The following is a 17,425-nucleotide window of genomic DNA, read 5'->3' on the forward strand; positions in this document are numbered from 1 at the left end:
ATCAGTGACAAATGCCCTTCAAAGCCAGCCAATCAATGACAGTCCTACCCACTGGACAACAGCTAACTAGCAAATGCCTCACTACAGTGACGATGCTTCTGAAAATCAATGGGTCAACAGTAGCCTTACTTCAGTGACCACTTCTTGCCAGTGTTGCTACCAACAGGAACAGACTTTTTCTTTGACCACTGATAGGTCTACTGAACACAGTTCCATATATATGGTTCCTACTCACCAAGCACTTCAGAGCTAAAAGGGGAAATTGGCCTACCACTGCTAGAAGACAGAATGACCCTAGATATCTGTATATATGACTCTACCCCAGGAGTTATTTACTATACAGTAAAAATTACAAAATATTGCTGAAATTAATAAAAATCTAAATAAATGGAGAGATTTACCATGTTCACGAATCAAGAGTCTATATAATTAAGATGTCAATTATACCAAAATTGATCTATAGATTCAATACAATCTCAATCAAAATCCCAGGATATATTTTGTAGAAATTGACAAACTGATTCTAACATTCATATGGAAATGCAAAGGACCTGGAAATGCCAAACCAACAAAAAACAAAGTAGGAGGACTAACAATATATGACTTCGATACTTAGAAAAACTATAGTAATTAATACAGTGTGTTAATGGCATCAAGATGGACAAACAGATCAACGGAACAAAACAGAATCTAGAACTAGACCCACACATATATGGACAATGGTGCTACAACAAATTACCCATTTGAAAAGGAAGGGAGCGCGAGAGAGAGGGAGGAAGGAACTTGGATCCATACCTCATGCCCTATACAAAGTTTAATTCAAAATAGATGACAGAACTAAATGTAAAATCTAAAACTATAAAACTCCTAGAAGGAAAAATAGGAAAAAGCCTTTGTAAAATTGGGTAAGGCAAAGATTTCTTAAATATGCCACTAAAAGCACAATCCATAAAGGAACAAACTGATAGATTAGACCTCATCAATATTAAAAGTTTCTGCTCTTCAAAAGATATTGTTAAGAGAATGAAAAGACAGACCACAGGCTGGGAGAAAATGTTTGGAAATCACATATACGAAAAAGGACCCGTATCTATAATATATAAAAACCTCTCAAAGATCAATAAAAAGAAAAGCCAGTAAAAACATAGGCAAAAGATATAAACAGAGACTTTACCAAAGACATAATGGAAGGCAAGTAAGCACATGAAAACATGCTCAACATCATTAGTCATTAGGGAAAGTGAATTAAAACCTTAATGAAATAGCATTACACACTTATTATAATAGCTAAAATTAAAAATGCTAACAACATCAAGTGTAGGCAAAGATGTATTAGAAATGGAACTCTCACACAATGCTGGTAGGAAGGTAAAGTGGCACAACTTCTTGGTAGAACAATCTGAAGATACTTAAAAAGTTAAATATACACATACCTTATGACTCAGCCATTCCACTTCTGGTGTTTACCTAAGAGAAATAAAAGTGTACATCCTTACAAAGACTTGAACACAAATGTTCACAGCAGCTTTATTTGTAATACCCAAAAACTGGAAATAACCCAAACGCCCATCAAGAGGTGAATGGACAGATGGTGGTATATCAATAGTAGAACACTACTCAGCAATAGAAAGGAATGAACCACTGATATTATGCAACATGGATGAATCTCAAAATAATTATACTGAGTGGAGTTCCCCTATGGTCTAGTGGTTAGGATTTGGCACACACACACAAAAAAATGCTGAGAAAGACACCAGACCAAAAAGAATACATACAAGGTGTTAACATTTGTATAAAATCCTAGAAAAGGAAAGCTAATCCAAAGTGACAGAAGGAATTCCCTGGCTGTCCAGTGGTTAGGACTCCACGCTTTCACTGCCAAGGGCCCAAGTCCAATCCCTGGTCGTGGAACTAAGATCCCACAAGCCGCAAGGCACAGCCAAAACAAAAAAACAAAACAAAAACAAAAAAAAACCCCAGTGACAGAAAGCAGATCAGTGGTTGCTGGGGGAGAGCCAAGAGGGAGGGATTACAAAGGGGCATAAGCAAAGTTTTGGGTGTTATGGCTAAGTTTATTATCTTGATTGTGGTGATTGTTTCACTGGTATATACATGATAAGTCAAAACTTAGCAATGATATTATGATAATAAATAACACTTTTATTATGCTCCAGTCACTGTTCTAACCACTTCTGTGTGTATTAATGCAGTTAATCCTCAGCACAATCCTGTGAGGTAGACGGTCATTCCTATTTTACAGATAAGGAAATTAGTGCAGTTTCCATAACTTAACCAAGGTCACACGCCTGGGTTCATACCAAAGTTGGCCTGGCTCCGAATGATTAACCACTACCCTCTGCTTCCTGCAGTGGGCAAAGTCAAGCTGTCTGCACGAGTGGATGCTACAACAGAACATATTTACTTCTCTTGTAACCACAGGTAACAGAAAATAATGGTGGCTTCTTCCAGATCATAAAAAATAACTAGATGAAATTGCAAGGGAATGTTTGCTGATGGGAGGTCACTTGGAACAGTAATGAGATGGACAAATTTAAGACAAATAGGGCCTTGCATCTGATTCAAAGTGTACAAACAGCCCATTTTTTGCAAAGGCATAGACTGCAATTGAGTAGTGAAGAGTCACTGCAGAGTCAGAAGTAGTGAGGGTGGGCACTGTACCCAAGGTAGGTCTCTGGAAGTCTGCACCCTATTAGGACTGTCCTTCCAAGATGCAGATGGCTCCACACAGACAGGGGCCCTCTATTTTTGTGTTTAGGAGACTTCCAATATACAGATTGTAATAGAGGGTCCACATATCTTGCCTTTTTCTTAACACTTGTTTAGGGTTGCACATCTGAGAAAGGATGCAGGGGAGATAAAGTTTTAAGAGGTACAAGGTCTGAAATGTCTTTATTCTATACTCACACTTGAGGGTATAAAATTCTGGTGGAAATCATTTCCCTTAGAATGTCAAAGGCATACACCATTGTCATATGTCAAGGTTGCTGTTGAGAAATCCAATGCTATTCTTACTCCTGATCTTTTGTTTTCCCTCTCTAGAAACGTTTTAACATCTCTTTAAACCTGGTGCTTTGATCATTCACAGTGATGGTCTTTGATGTAGGTTTCCCCCCAGTCCATCTTGCTGGGCACTTGGTGTATCCTTTCAATCTGGAAACCTTCCTTTGATGTTTTTAAGTTTGGGGGTTTGTTTCTTGTCTTTTCTAACTGTAAAGAGAGTTCATCTTGGGGAAACAAGGGTTAAGAGAACCTGAGGAAAGTTTCATGATGGAAGCTGAGAGTCTGAATTAAACATCCTAGTGGGACAGGCCAGAGGAGCACGCGTTGCAGTTATGCAGAGAGAAGCAGCAGATGTTTAAGAATTAGCACAGTTAGGGACTTCCCTGGTGGTCCAGTGGTTAAGAATCCACCTTCCAACGCAGGGGATGCGGGTTCGATCCCTGGTCAGGGAACTAAGATCCCACATGCCACAGGGCAACTAAGCCTGCGAGCTACAACTAATGAGCCTGCACACTCTGGAGCCCACGCCACAACTAGAGAGAAGCTGGTGCGACACAACGAAAGATCCTGCATGCTGCAATTAAGACCCCATGCAGCCATAAATAAATAAATAAATAAATAAATAAATAAATAAATAAATAAATAGAATTAGCACAGTTCAGAAAAGGCAGTGATGACATTGATCAAAAGCATGAAGATGGGGAGAAACAAGAAGAGGCACTGTGAGCCTAGTTGTGGAGAGTGCTACTCTTGGATAGATGTCTTCTGCACGTGGAGTTTCTGATGCAGGATGAAACTTCCACACCAGCTAAAGGTTTTCCCACACACCTTACACTCGTAAGGTTTCTCACCAGTGTGGACACGCTCATGCTGAACCAGGGTGATTTTCTGATTGAAGGCCTTCCCACACTCCTTACATTCAAAAGGTTTCTCCCCAGTGTGGATCCGCTGATGCTGAGTCAGGGCTGTGTTGGAGCTTAATCGTTTCCCACACTCCTTACATTCGTAGGGTTTCTCCCCAGTGTGCATTCGCTGATGGACGATGAAACTTGAGCTACAGCTGAAAGTTTTCCAACATTCGTCACACTCATGGAGCTTCTCCCCAGTGTGGAACCTCTGGTGCTGGAGGAAGACGGAGCTGCAGCTGAAGGCCTTGCCACACTCCCGACACTCATAGGGCTTTTCTCCAGTGTGGGTTCTCTGATGCTGAATCAAGACCATATCTGAACTGAGACCTTTCCCACATTCTTTGCATTTAAATGGTTTCTTCCCAGTGTGGATTACCTGATGCCGGATAAGTAAGGAATTATATCCGAAGTATTTTCCGCATTCTTTGCATTCAAAAGACTTTGCACCAGTGTGACATCTCTGATGTCTGTGGAAGTCTGCCATCCGAATGAAGCATCTGTCACATTTTTCACACTTATAAGATAGCTGACCGCTAGAAACTGTCTGATTCGTAGTGAGTTGTGTGCTAACACTAATGTATTTTCCCAGTTTCTCACACTTCTCCCCGCTCTCCACAGCACAGGCCTCCTGATGCCTGGTTGACCCATCTGTGAAATCTCTCCTCTTTGACTTTGTCCTCTTAATCATCCCGTGGCTGTGCTGTTCTAGGCGGCTCCTGAAGCCAAGGTGCTGGGGAACATTCCCTGGCAGCCCTCCTAATGTCAGTCCGTGGGACTCTGCTTCTTTGGAAATGTGTTCTTTTGGCATTGATTCTTCCTTGTCAGTTCTGGTCTCCCCGCCTGATATCATGAAAAGAAAATACAAGTGTCAGCCCCCAATATCACAAAAAGAAAATACTTATGCTAAAGAGGAAACAGGATCAAGTGGTTCTGATTTGCCCTGAGTAAGGGGATATTTTCCAATATGTACACCAAATGGTCAAAGACCACCACACAGCAGAGCCCCACAAGTGGAACTCTGTGAAAGAGGCCAGGGAGGCCAGCGAGGCCAGGAGCATTCCCGTGAAGAGCGTGAAGACTGGAAAACAGCAGAGTCTGTTAACTAGGGCAGAAGGACCAATTGCTGTCTCCCAAGGGGATCAGATGGATCAGTGCAGATGTAAAGAAGTGACGAATGGAGAGCCCGAGGTGAGAGAAAGACCGCTGAGAGTGGAGAAGAAGGGCCAGTCGAGCAGCTCAAGTACTACAAAAGGTCCCACAGGCTGAAATTCCTTAAGAGCTGCTTATTTTTTAAAATGTTATCCATGTCATAATCTTTGAGAGAGACCCAACCTCTGTCATCAAGTTGGCTCTAGTAAAGCAGCAGGCTCCCATGCTGCGGCTGAGGGGACCACGCAGGGCAAATACCACAGCATCCAGAAGGAAGGGGAAGACGTGCAGGCTTGCCTCTAAAAGAAAAGAGCACTGGACACATGAAGAACCCTTCCAAGAATGGACATCAGTCCTAGAGACAACCACGTAATGATCGTTGTCCTTTTTCCTAAAACTCTATACAGGAGGTATATACAGTCTAACACAACAACATGGAATGTGAAATCCTAAACTAACTAAAAAGGAAAAACTAATATAATCATCAGCACTGGGCCAGAGAAAAACCTCATGTGTTTACAAGCAAACTGTTTAGAAAATATTTTTTTAACCCAGACAACCTGAAGTCTTGGGGTCATATCCAGAAAAGCACACGAGGCTGGAGCACGGAGGCGGTGGGGAGCGATATGCATTATTTTTTTTTAATATTTATTTATTTATTTGGCAGCGCCGGGTCTTAGCTGTGGCACACAGGACCTTGGTTGCGGCGTGCGAGATCTTTTAGTTGCACCATGCGGGATGTTTAGTTGTGGCATGCAAACTCTTAGTTGCGGCATGTGGGATCTAGTTCCCTGAGCAAGGATTGAACCCAGGCCCCCTGCATTGGGAGCACGGAGTCTTACCCACTGGACCACCAGGGAAGTCCTGAGACGTGCATTATTAATGGACATTCTCTGTAAAGAGTCTGAACAGCATAGGAAATTTTAACAGGCAGAGAATGGGTGAAGCACAATAACAAAGGCAAAAAAAATATGTGTATATATACTATGTTGTGATTTCTAATTCTCATATCAATACCTCTCAAAATGAGGAAGCCATTCACTTTCATTTACAAGTTTTGCTTCAAAAGTTCATCTGTTAAAAAACACACATAGGGACTTCCCTGGTGGTCCAGCGGCTAAGACTCCACACTCCCAAGGCGGGAGGCCCGGGTTTGATCCCTGGTCAGGGAACTAGATCCCACATGCGCGGCGATGAAAATCCCACATGCCGCAGCTAAGACCCGATGCAGCCAAATAAATAAATAAATAAATTAATTAAAAAAAAAAAAAAAAAAAACACACATATATATATATATATTTTTTTTTAATATTTATTTATTTAGGCAGCACTGGGTCTTAGTTGCAGCACGGGGGATCTTCATTGCGTCATGCAGACTTTTTAGTTGTGGCATGTGGACTCTTAGTTGCGGCATGCATGCGGGATCTAGTTCCCCGACCAGGGGTCTAACCGAGGCCCCCTGCATTGGGAGTGCAGAGTCTTACCCACTGGACTACCAGGGAGGTATCCATATATTTTTAAGTGTCCATGGAGGGAAGATGAAACAAGAATGGCACGATATAGGTGGACTGTTGAGGTGAGGGGTACACTGGGTGCACTGGGCTGGTGTCTGCATATGTGTGAAAATTTCCATTATAAAAATAAATTTTTAATATTTGTTAAGTTAGTGTTTGGGAACACATACTTCAATTTCCCATACAAATAATGTACCCTATGCATACGCAGATTGCCAGACAGGCCCCCAGAAGTCTATTTTCCTCATAAGGTGGCTGACATCCTCATCTTTGCAAAAACAAACTGATGGAAAAATAAAATGTTTCCACATGACAGGGATGAAAAGAGCTGCTCAGACAGTGTCCCTTGGCAGGTGGTGAGGTGGAGAGGCAAATGTGAACACGCGAAGAAATCTTGCAGCCACACCCTTCTTGGAAGAGAAGGGCCCTTCCTCACTTGAGGGAGGCAACCACTATGAATGCAGAGCATCACATGTAACGATTCCAGAGGAATGAAAACAGTCTCACAAGAGAGGAAACACTCTGTGCATACTGAAATGTGAAAACAAGAAAGCAGGCTAAGCAAGAAAGGTAGGGTCTCATACTCACCTGGACACACTCCTCTGAGGGCCTCCCTGCCCATGGGTTCCCAGGGATCGAGGCCCCATGGCACTTCCCCTCGCTCCAGCTGAGAGACCAGAACAGGTCTGGTGAACGAAAAAGCTGCCCAGGGAGAAAGAAACAGGAAAACAAAGGTAGAGGGAATCATGAAGCAGGGTCACCTCTCAGCCCTCTTTTTCTCCAGTGAGCCAGGTGGGGAGAAACCAAGTGAAGTCAGCCTGTGCATCTTAGAGGACAGAAAATTCCCACAAAGCAGGGCAGAGTCGTGGAATAATCCTCTACTCAAGTTCCAAATACTCAGAGAACTTGAAGACAGAGGCAAAGGCTCTGGTGAGCTCCTGACAGCTCTTCACTTCCCTCCATGCATGGGGCAGAGTCCCTCCCAGGGTTAGAGGATAGTGATTTCAAAACCTGGGAACCCAGGGCTCTCCCAGCCCAGTAGCCTCTGGGGAGCTTAGCCTCCAAAGCAACTACCCACAAGGGTTATTAGAGACCCCACAAGTCAAAAGAAGAAAGAAGCCAGGATGCTCAAAGGGCAGAGGCAGACAAGAGCAGGGAGAAAAGATATCTCACCCAGGGAAGCCACATTTGCATAATTCTCCAGCATCACCTCCCTGTACAAGGCCCTCTGCACAGGATCCAGGCTGACCCATTCATTCTGGGTGAAGTACACGGCCACATCCTCAAAGGTCACGGGCTCCTGAAACAAGAGGTTCTTGCTCCAGCCCTGTGTGAGGGCAGAGGAGCCTAAGTAAAGGGCAGAGACTTACTGGGGCTGGTGTTATTGCCGAGGACAGCTATCCAGTGCTCAAGCCCCCTACACCCCTCTCCGCAGGGGCCAGCCCTCAGCCAGCATTGCCCTCATCAATAGGGGACCCCCGGACTCACTGCATCCCTTGTGGTCATCCCCAGCAAACAGCCCTTCCTTCACCTGCTGATCTCTGTGTCGACTCTGCTGTGTCCTGCTCCGTGTGCCCATGGGTCCCTCTGGCTCCTCTCCCCTACGTGGGTTTTGTGTGAACATGCACAAGGGAAATCTGTATAAACACAGCCCACAGCACTTTTGTACTGATCTCTACTCCCTCCCTAATCCCGCTAAGGTCACTGGAACACAAAGGCCCAACAGGAGAAGAGTCAAATCAGACTAGAGGTATTAACAGAATTTTGAAAGGCAGAAAAAGGATAAATGGTAACGGACACAGAAGAGAAGGGAAAGCTGAATCTTAACTGCTGGTGGAGGAGGAAGCAAACAAAAAGCCTGATTCACACCACAGAACAAAGGATGAGCTCTGGATATTTTTTAAGTGTGAACTGCTTTTTCTAACTTGGTAAAATATTCTTTTTTTTTTTTTGAGCTTTTATTTATTTAAAAGGAGGTTTGTTTTTTGTTTTGGGGGTTTTTTTGTTTTCTGATTGAAGTATAGTTGATTTATAACTTGGTAACACATTCTGTTTCAAAGCACCAGGGAGGAGAGAGGACCCCCAGAGTATATAGGGAATGAATGAAAAATACCTACACAAAAGCACATCACTGAGAAGCCTCAGAAAAAGAGACTTAAAAAAAGATCCTAAAGGCTTTCAGAGAAGGAAAACAACACACACATGAAGACTTGGGAGTCGAGATGGCAAAGTAAAAGGAGCCATGTTTTTTAAATGCTGAGGAAAAACTTGCACTTCTTATCTAGATGGAGTCAAAGGGAACAGATTTATCCTCCTGCCTGAACCAAAATAAGACAAATTACATAAAACAATGGTTTTCAAGATACTGGGTATCAGGCAATGAAGGACACCAGTTCCTGAGAGATGGGAAGCAGAGAGGTGAGCCCTGGGATTCTACAAAAACACTACTAGAATTGCTTTATCCAAGCAAAGACTTTTTCAATCTTGTGGACAGAAGTGAAAAGGGTCTTCCTTGTATGCTGTGATGCAGATTTCCACTTTTTAGTGCATTTCCATTTTTCAGCCCAAACTGCCAAATCTATCCCAACCAATCCCCCACACTCACTTGTTTTTTCCATCCTGATTATGTCTTAGTTTGGGGATTCTCATTTCTCCACTCCCCTTAACTCCTCCCCTTCCCCAAACACACCCGACAATGACAGATGCACAACGGAAGCCACAGGCCTGGACCTGGATCTGGATGCAGAGCTGACACCTGCTCTCTTGACATCAAAAGGATGAGAGGGCAGGGAAGGGGAGCCACAGAGGCTGAAAGGATGCTCGCTCACCGGGCGCCAGGTGATCTGGAGCATGGCAGGCGTCTCTGCTTCGCACACTGCCCTCCAGGTCCTGAGATGTGACACTGAAAGGAAAATACAGAGGCACGGGTAAGAGTGATGCTGCCTCGCACCCTGCAAATACCTTCTGTCCGCCTCGGCCCCTTTCCATTCCGCTACCCCGTCACCACAAAGGCAAAGGGTTTGGAGAACCCGGTACTACACCCGGGAAAAGCGAATCTGTTACCCGGACACCGGCACCCGCATCCCAGGAAGCCACTAACCCCGCGCGGTGCAAGCGAAGAGAAAGCATGGGACTGCAGCCGGCCTCTGGGAAAGCTTCCAACAGGTTCAGTGGCAAGTGCGTTAACCGTCTCCCCTCCTCTCTAGGAACCTGGTAAGTTTCCCATCTCTGTGGTTCCCTAGCGCAGCTGCAGCCGTCCTGTCCGTACTTTGGGAGACGGCAAAGGACAGAGCTGCTGGCCGGAGGCTCGGGTCCTGCAGCGCCCCCATTCAGTAGCTCCTCCGGGGGATGTAGTCTGGCTGGCTCAAGCCACAGAATGGTTTCAATCCTGGGAATTACCCAGGGTTCTCTGGCGTTCACTACTTCTGGTTGCCCTTCCAGGCACTGAGGGGACCATTGCTCCACACGTGCCCAAGAGGCCTGGGTTCTGTGGCTACACCAATGTGGAAGGATTGGAAATTGGAAGAGTGGAGCCCATCACTTCAACAGCCAGATGTGTATGGGTTGAGAGCAAAGAGCACCTGGTCCAAAAACCTGGCCGCTGTACCACTTACTAGCTGTGGGACCAGCAGCAAATTGCCTTGCCTGTTTCATTGTTAAATGGGTATGATGGTGGTACCAACCACAAAGGGCTGTTGAAGGTTAATAATTAAATGAATTCATGGATTGGCAAAGTGTTTACAGTAGTGCCTGGCACGTAATAAGTGCTTACAAGTTTGTGTTGTTTTTAGAGATACAAGTGCTGCTTGGGCTCCAATGTGTGACACAGTGTAGGGAAACAGCTATTAACATTTAGCCTTAGAGCCCTTTCCCACCGTATACCCAGATGTGTGTTCCAGGCCCAACCTGGAGAAATTCAGTGCTTCTACCCAGAAAGGTTTTAATTACAAAGGCATCTTCAGTTAGTTCAACTACATGACAGAGGGCCTGGATGGTAACAGGAATGGCTTCTCTTCTGTGACCACAGGTGCTACAGTATCCGGAGACTTTTCCTCTGCTGTCTCAAATGCCCAATGATGGGGGCCTTTCACGCACCGTGTAACCAGAGTCTCCTGCACTTAGGCATCTGCTGCACATTGCTCCAGCCCAGCTCCCTTTTGTAACTACACATATAAATAGATATTGAAGCCAAACAGAATCATCTAGACAGCAACCGCAATCCAAAAGGAAGAACTAGTATGTTTTTAAATACATTAAACAAATGTATTACTTTGTTGCAATCAATTCATATTCATTAATTAAACTTCCTTGCACTAGTCACTTAAATGGTCTTTATATAATAGCTAAGATTTATGGGAGCTTAATAGGTGCTAGAAACTGTGCTAAGGCTTTATAAGCATCATCACTTTTCATTTTCACTTATGAGATTGGTACTGTTACGTTCCTCACTTTACAACTGAGGAAACTGAAGCCAAAGAGGTTTAGAAGTAATCCGAGACCACACAGCTAGAAAAGCCCATTAACCAATACCCGTGCAGTTTCTCCTGGGAGCTGGAAAGCATTTTAAACACCATGGAAACATGACACAGAATTCTCTGGCTCCACACCCCACAGCCTCTGCTGCACTACTCAGTCCTCCTTTATTTCCCCAATAATTGTCTGAACTGCCTAATGTCATCGGTTTTGCAGTCCTCCTCCTGCCCCTCCTAGATTCATGCTCTACTCATCTAGCATTCCCAGGGTGTCTTCCAAATTCTTCTAAGTTCCATGGCCTCCAAGGACAGGTGCGAACTACTGGCACAGGAGACCTGCCTGTTGGTAGACTTCATCTGTAGAAACTGATGTGGATTTCTGGCAGGTGCTTCCACCTCATGCAATTAAATGGATCTTCTGAAAATCATGTCCTCTCCGTAGCCAAAGGTATCTCCCACTGGGGATAATCTCATCTCACCTCAAACCACTTTTCCCCAAACACACCCTCACCCGCACAGACACACATCCACAGCTGTCTGGCAAAGGGGAACCCAAGTCAGGCCCGAGTCTGGCGTAGACTTCTCTGAGAGCTGATCTAAGAAAAGCTGTCAGGAAGCCAGCTCACCTGGGACCACGCTGTCTGAAGCATGGCTGCTGTCCCCTGGCTTCCTGCACTGTTCTCTGATTTGGGAAGAGGAAGAGTCTCAGATCTAAGGAGAAAAGAGCTCCAAGTGAAACTGCCCCTCTCTCGCAGCCCGTATGTGCATTACTCCCCTTCACATCTCTCACCACCATCCCTGGACTCCCTTAACTCTTAGGACAATGACTGCCCTACCACTCCATGGCAGCCCGGCCCCTCCCCTCACCCACGGAGTTATAACTGCTCCATCCACTTGCTGGCAAGGCACAAGGCTTCTCAAAATATGCCACAACACTACATTATCCAGAACTGAGTCTCGGCTAGAGGAGAATCCTGGCCTCAGTGACTGCTTGGGTTAGAACAGAAAATTTTTACTGAATATGTCCAGTGGCCCTGACCAGTGACAAAGATTCTGTCCTTGACCAGACTCTTGGCAGGCTCCTCTGAGCCCTTTCTCCGCTAGTCTTCAAACCCTGGCCTATGAAGACATGAACAAGACATTAACATCATCTCTAGCAGTTCAAGGCCACATCCCTAGGATGACCCTACCCCCTCTTAGAGGGTCTGCTTGAGAAAATTCAAGGTTGTCTAAAGAATGTAGTGCTTGTTCCACCCAACTCCTGAAGATAGGGCCTCTGTCTCCCAGTCTCTGTGGGAGGGGGTAGGAGCCTAACTTCCATAAGCGCCAGTTAGCAAACCCAGACGGGTTTCACTTGACCTCCCTGTTTTACTGAGTCTCCACTCGCCCCCTCTCTACTCTCTCATTCTCCCTTTCAAAGACCGGGTCACCTCTGTACAAGTCGAAGCTGAGTTCAGTTCACCCTGGACACTTTGACACGATGACCAAGAGAGGTCTCCTCTGGAGAGAAAGAGGGCGCCTGGACCGAGAGGGGCTACACCACAAAATGCAGGTGGAGGCTTGGCAGCGGATCAAAACAGGAAAAAGAGATGCTCAAGTGGACCGGTGGGTGATGCTGGGCGCACGCCCGCTCGGAGAGGCGGGAAGCAGGCGACGCCGACATCTCCAGGCGCCAACAAAGAAGGCGGGCACAGACAGCCCTTCGGAGGAAGACGAACGAAGCCGCCACCGCGGGCAGGGGCGCGGGCCTCCTCGGCCAGGCTCTTCCAGGTCAAGGCTCTCAAGCCAGCCAAGACCACGAACGCGCCAAGCCACCGCGCCTCCGAGACTGGGCTCACCCCGGCGGACGTCCAGCACAAGCGTCCACTCTCCCGCCGGAGGGCGGGCTCCCCCAGCCAGCGCCGAGCCGGAAGGACGGCGGGAGTCCACCGTCCGCTCTAGGAAGCCCGGAGGTTTCCTCTCGGTGGTGCCGGTCCAGGGCGCTCACGTGACCCGCCCGCTTCGCCTGGCCCTATATCCGCAAGTTGGAGATGGGCAGCGGCGGCAGCGACGGTCTTGTGGCAACCCTGCCTGCCTAGATCTCAGCGGCTGGCTGCAGATGGGGCCGCAGCAGGGCTGGTGCAACTGTGATCGAAAAGCGGGGATTCTTGGCCTCCAGGATGTGACATCATATATGGAAACAAATGTTTGTATCTCTTCTTAATCTCTCCCTATTCCTGGGACACAGTCCAAGGGTGGACTGGTAAAGATTAACCTAACAGTCTGAAGTTGGCTCAATCGCTGTTCCTTCTAACTTGTTAACAAGGCAAAATTTCACATACTAAGGGCTAACTTTCCCGGAGAAGGCTAGAAACTAGAGAATTAGCTCGATTTCACACTATAAATGCTGAGGGCTGTCAGCGGAGCACATTACAATTTAAACTGAACTGTAGGAGCAGACAGAGGTCTGCCTCACAGCTTGCCTAATCTCTGTTATGTGTAGGGTACAGGGAGTGTACAGGATGAGATCTCCCTGAAGATGCTGCTTAGAAGTCTCAGCTTGGCGGGATGAGGGCAGGGGCGGGGGCAGTTAAGGGAGATGAAGGGAATACCCTGCTGGAGGCTTATTCCTTCCAGAGGTGTGGCAGTGGTAGCTAGATTAAGGGAGAAATTATGCAGCCACATTGTTTTTCTGATCAACAACCCAGCTTCCACTTTGGAGTGACTGTGAACAGAGAAGGAAAAGCGGGAGAACTATAACCAGAAATGAACTAGATGGAGAGCTATAACCAGGGAGCCAGCCTTGCCACTGCTGGGTCAACTACACACATACACCCCGAAGTAAAAGGCCCAAGAGCCACAGAGATTCACCCTCACTCAACCCATAGCCAGAAGTACCTGTCTACCCCAAACACAGAGCACAGAGGAAATCAGAGGGGTTATCGCTTCACATAACCCCACCAGCAAATCTACCCCCAAGCCAGCCAGTCACAAGCCAACAACAAACGAAAGTCTGAATGCACAGACCGAGCTTACTGTGAGCCAGGAAACGTTAATGGAGGATGATCAACACATCCAATGGAAGACTATCAAAGATAAATTGCCCAAAGATTCCAGGCAGTAGGGAAAAAAATATCCTGAAGTTATCTTCGTTGCCAGGAGACATGGAGCAATAGAAATGAGGGAAGATTGTAATCGAAGAAGTCAGCAACAGATACCTTTTGGATATTTGCCCCCTTACCACAGGGTGGGGCCCCAGCAGCCTCATTACACTGTATGAACCACCCCCCAACCCCCCACCAGAGGAGAGTAGGCCAGAATCGAACACCAAAACTGGGCAATTCAGACTCTCTCTCCTAGGAGTTTGGAATTAAGTCTGGGAGAGTCTCAATTCAGGCTGGCCCCTGGAGTGGAGTTGTAAACTGTGGGACCTGTGGCAACTTCTGCCTTGTGCCCGGGGATGAAGAAAACAGGAATTCAAAGAGGGGAGAGGAGATGGGAAGCGAGGAGCCTGCTGACACGGAGCCCGACTGTGCCGCCTGTGGTTCTGATTGCTTGGGTTTCCAGCCTCCGGACCTCCCGGCTGCAGTCTTGCCCTTGGGTGTCAGGATGCACACAGGAGTCCTTATAATGAATTAAGTATATTTTAGTTAATTCAAGTAGGTCTCTGCTATTCTGAAACAGAGTCCTACATAACGTACTAAGCCAAGTCACTGGTAAAGGCAAAAGTCTCAAAACTGAATAACTCAGGTAAAGTGACACCCACATACCTTTCCAGAGGGAAGCAGGCAGTCCTCATGCAAATTGGGGGGCGCGGGGCGGTCAGCTGGTTATATTGTTATTTCACTTTCAGAGAAAATAGAAACTCCTGAAAGAACACTAAGTTATTTTTATTTATTTATTTATTTACTTTTGGCTGCATTGGGTCTTCATTGCTGCACACAGGCTTTCTCTAGTTGCGGTGAGGGGGTGCTACTCTTCATTGCGCTGTGCGGGTTTCTCAGCGCGGTGACTTCTCTTGTTGTGGAGCACGGGCTCTAGGCACGCAGCCTCAGTAGTTGTGGCGCACAGGCTTAGTTGCTCCGCGGCATGTGGGATCTTCCCGGACCAGGGCTCGAACCCGTGTCCCCTGCATTGGCAGGCAGATTCTTAACCACTGCACCACCAGGGAAGCCCCAGAACACTAACTTATGTGTGAGTTTATTTTTACACGTGGCCTTTCTGTGAGCTACATTATGGCTCTTTTCAAAAAAACTCCTGAGTATCTAATTAAGTGCCAGACACCTGGCAATGCTGGTCCCTGCATCAGAAAGGACGGCACGTCGCTCACCTTTCAGCACCTAGTAGGTGCTGTGGAGGCTGTGTAATAACATTCAATTAAAAACAGGAAAAAAACTCTAAATGCCTGTTGAATTAATGAATAAAGGAGGAAATAAATGAGAAACTAAAAGTCACCAAAGTCAGAAACCCATAAATCTCTTGGCTGTGAGCACTCAAAAGCCACTTTCAGCCCAGAGCAGATCTGTTTACTTTTCCCTCACTCCTTGCTTTCTTCTCATGGTATAATCTGCTCCCTTCCAAACTATATTTAGAAGTTCCCCTTTTCTGAAGTCTGGCTAGTTTAGAGTCTCTCACCCCCACCCTTCCTTGCTGTAATCCTCCCAGGTGCCCTGAGCCCCTTCCTGTTTAATGGTGTTTTGGGAAAATAAATAGGACAAAATTTATATAGTTACACACATATATATATACACATATTACATATAAATATATATTATTATGTTTTTGACACACACACACACATATATATGTGTGCATGTGTCAGAAATATGTATGATAAAGAAACCACAGTTACTGTCATTTTCCTATATTTTGACTGCTTTTCTTAACAACGATTCTGGATGAGGCATCTTTGCATATTCTGGAAGCTCTGACCACAGCTGGGTAAGTAAGTTTGGTTTCTGCCTTTTAGTCCCCTGAATTCTATGTATTGCACAAACTTTATCAAGGAATGAAAATAAAGAAAATATTCTTAACATCCTGCCAACCTTTTAAATTTCTCCCTGTGCTGAGGGAACTTTTTGGGGTAATAGAACTTTTCTGTATCTTGGTTACACAAATGTATTCATTTGTCAAAACTCACCAAACTGTATACTTTAAAAGGGTGAATTTTACTGTCTATAAAGTATATCTCAATAAGCCTGACGAAAAACAAAACCAAAACCAAAACTGCCTTTCTTTGCCCTCCCTTACAGACTTAATTTTATGGTGTTATAATGACAATGTATGTATCCTTTTCTTAGTACTTACCCCCATGTAATTATTTAAAGTACCCTTCCATGTCACTACACTGTCCTGAAGCAGTGATTCTGAGAAAGGTCAGGGCCTCTAACCACTGGATGGACAGTGTGGCCAAGCCAGTGAGATCATAACGTCTGGTAAGATTAGCGTCCTTTAAACTCTTCTCTTTGGTGTTACCAAAGTCGTTCATTAGGAAATTAATTCAAAAGCACCACCCCTCACAAATGAATGATAGGGGACGTGGAGTAGGTGTGATAACAGGCTGAGGCAAGTATGGTAACTGATCAGGAATGAGCTCTCTTCTAAGGCAGGAGCTACAGCAAGTCACTGTTGGGTTTCTCTTCTCCTTCCCTCTGGCGTTCCCCAGTGTGATGCCAACAGCATCACCCCATGTATAATTTAGATATACACCCAGGCACCTGCCCTCAATTGCACAAGCCCAAGTCACTTTTTGTACCTACATAGTTGAGTGGGCACTAAAAGTAAACAATGATATGGATGGGAACAGCAAAGAAACCCAAACAGAAAAAACACATCCCCTTTCAATCATATTCTTGTCACTGATTATTTCCTTGCACTATAGCTTAGTTACACAAGATCCTCATAATGGTCATTATCAAGGTAATAGAAAATCCAAGGCTCAGATTCCCCACAATGAAATTTGCTACTGGCCCCACCAAACGGGCCTCCTTAAATCCTGAAGGTAATCATTGGATACTTTTTCTGATTACTTCCTCCCAGAGACTTTGCGTTTTCCCTACTTGTTGAATTACGATGGCCCATCTCATTGTAATGCCATCCCCCTAAAGCCCAAAATGTTCTGCCAACTCTTCCAACTCTAGTAGCCCCAGAAGGCAGGAGCAGACTGATGGTAGGCCAAAACTGGGCATGATAAAGAGCAAATACTACAGGGAATTCCCTGGTGGGCTAGTGGTTAGGATTCCCAGCTTTCACTGCTGTGGCCCGGGTTCAATCCCTGGTCAGGGAACTGAGATCCTGCAAACTGCAAGGCATGGCCCAAAAAAAAAAAAAAAAAAAAAAATACTACCGTTTGCTACCCGGGGGATAGAAGAGGGTAATCAAA

General features: G+C 45.7%; 1 protein-coding gene across 8 annotated transcripts; it reads right to left on the reverse strand.

The window, feature by feature from the left end:
* Positions 1-1,502: 1,502 nt before the first annotated feature.
* ZNF620 (zinc finger protein 620) lies at positions 1,503-17,318 on the reverse strand. Of its 8 annotated transcripts, none has more exons than XM_082412928.1 (5): positions 14,080-17,318; positions 9,421-9,494; positions 7,766-7,892; positions 7,181-7,294; positions 1,503-4,769 (listed from the first exon to the last, which is right to left on the reverse strand). In XM_082412928.1, coding segments are annotated over exons 1-5 (1,320 nt in total). In that variant the 5' UTR covers positions 14,081-17,318; the 3' UTR covers positions 1,503-3,765. The 8 variants fall into 8 exon arrangements, with proteins under 8 accessions (XP_082269054.1, XP_082269059.1, XP_082269056.1 ...); XM_082412933.1 differs by lacking the exon at positions 14,080-17,318 and adding an exon at positions 12,903-12,976; XM_082412930.1 differs by lacking the exon at positions 14,080-17,318 and adding an exon at positions 12,903-12,976 and having other exon boundaries at positions 7,766-7,919.
* Positions 17,319-17,425: the final 107 nt, after the last annotated feature.

Source organism: Balaenoptera physalus, assembly GCF_965194825.1.
Source record: "Balaenoptera physalus genome assembly, chromosome: 11".
Lineage (NCBI taxonomy): Eukaryota > Metazoa > Chordata > Mammalia > Artiodactyla > Balaenopteridae > Balaenoptera > Balaenoptera physalus.

What these genes read in the sequence shown, in the direction of transcription:
- ZNF620 (XM_082412928.1), bottom strand. An exon ending in TCCAGATCACCTGGCGCCCG is followed by an intron (nt 7,893 to 9,420) that starts GTGAGCGAGCAT and finishes CTCTTGTTTCAG; the next exon opens with GAGCCCGTGACCTTTGAGGA. An exon ending in CCTCAGAGGAGTGTGTCCAG is followed by an intron (nt 4,770 to 7,180) that starts GTGAGTATGAGA and finishes TCATGATATCAG; the next exon opens with GCGGGGAGACCAGAACTGAC.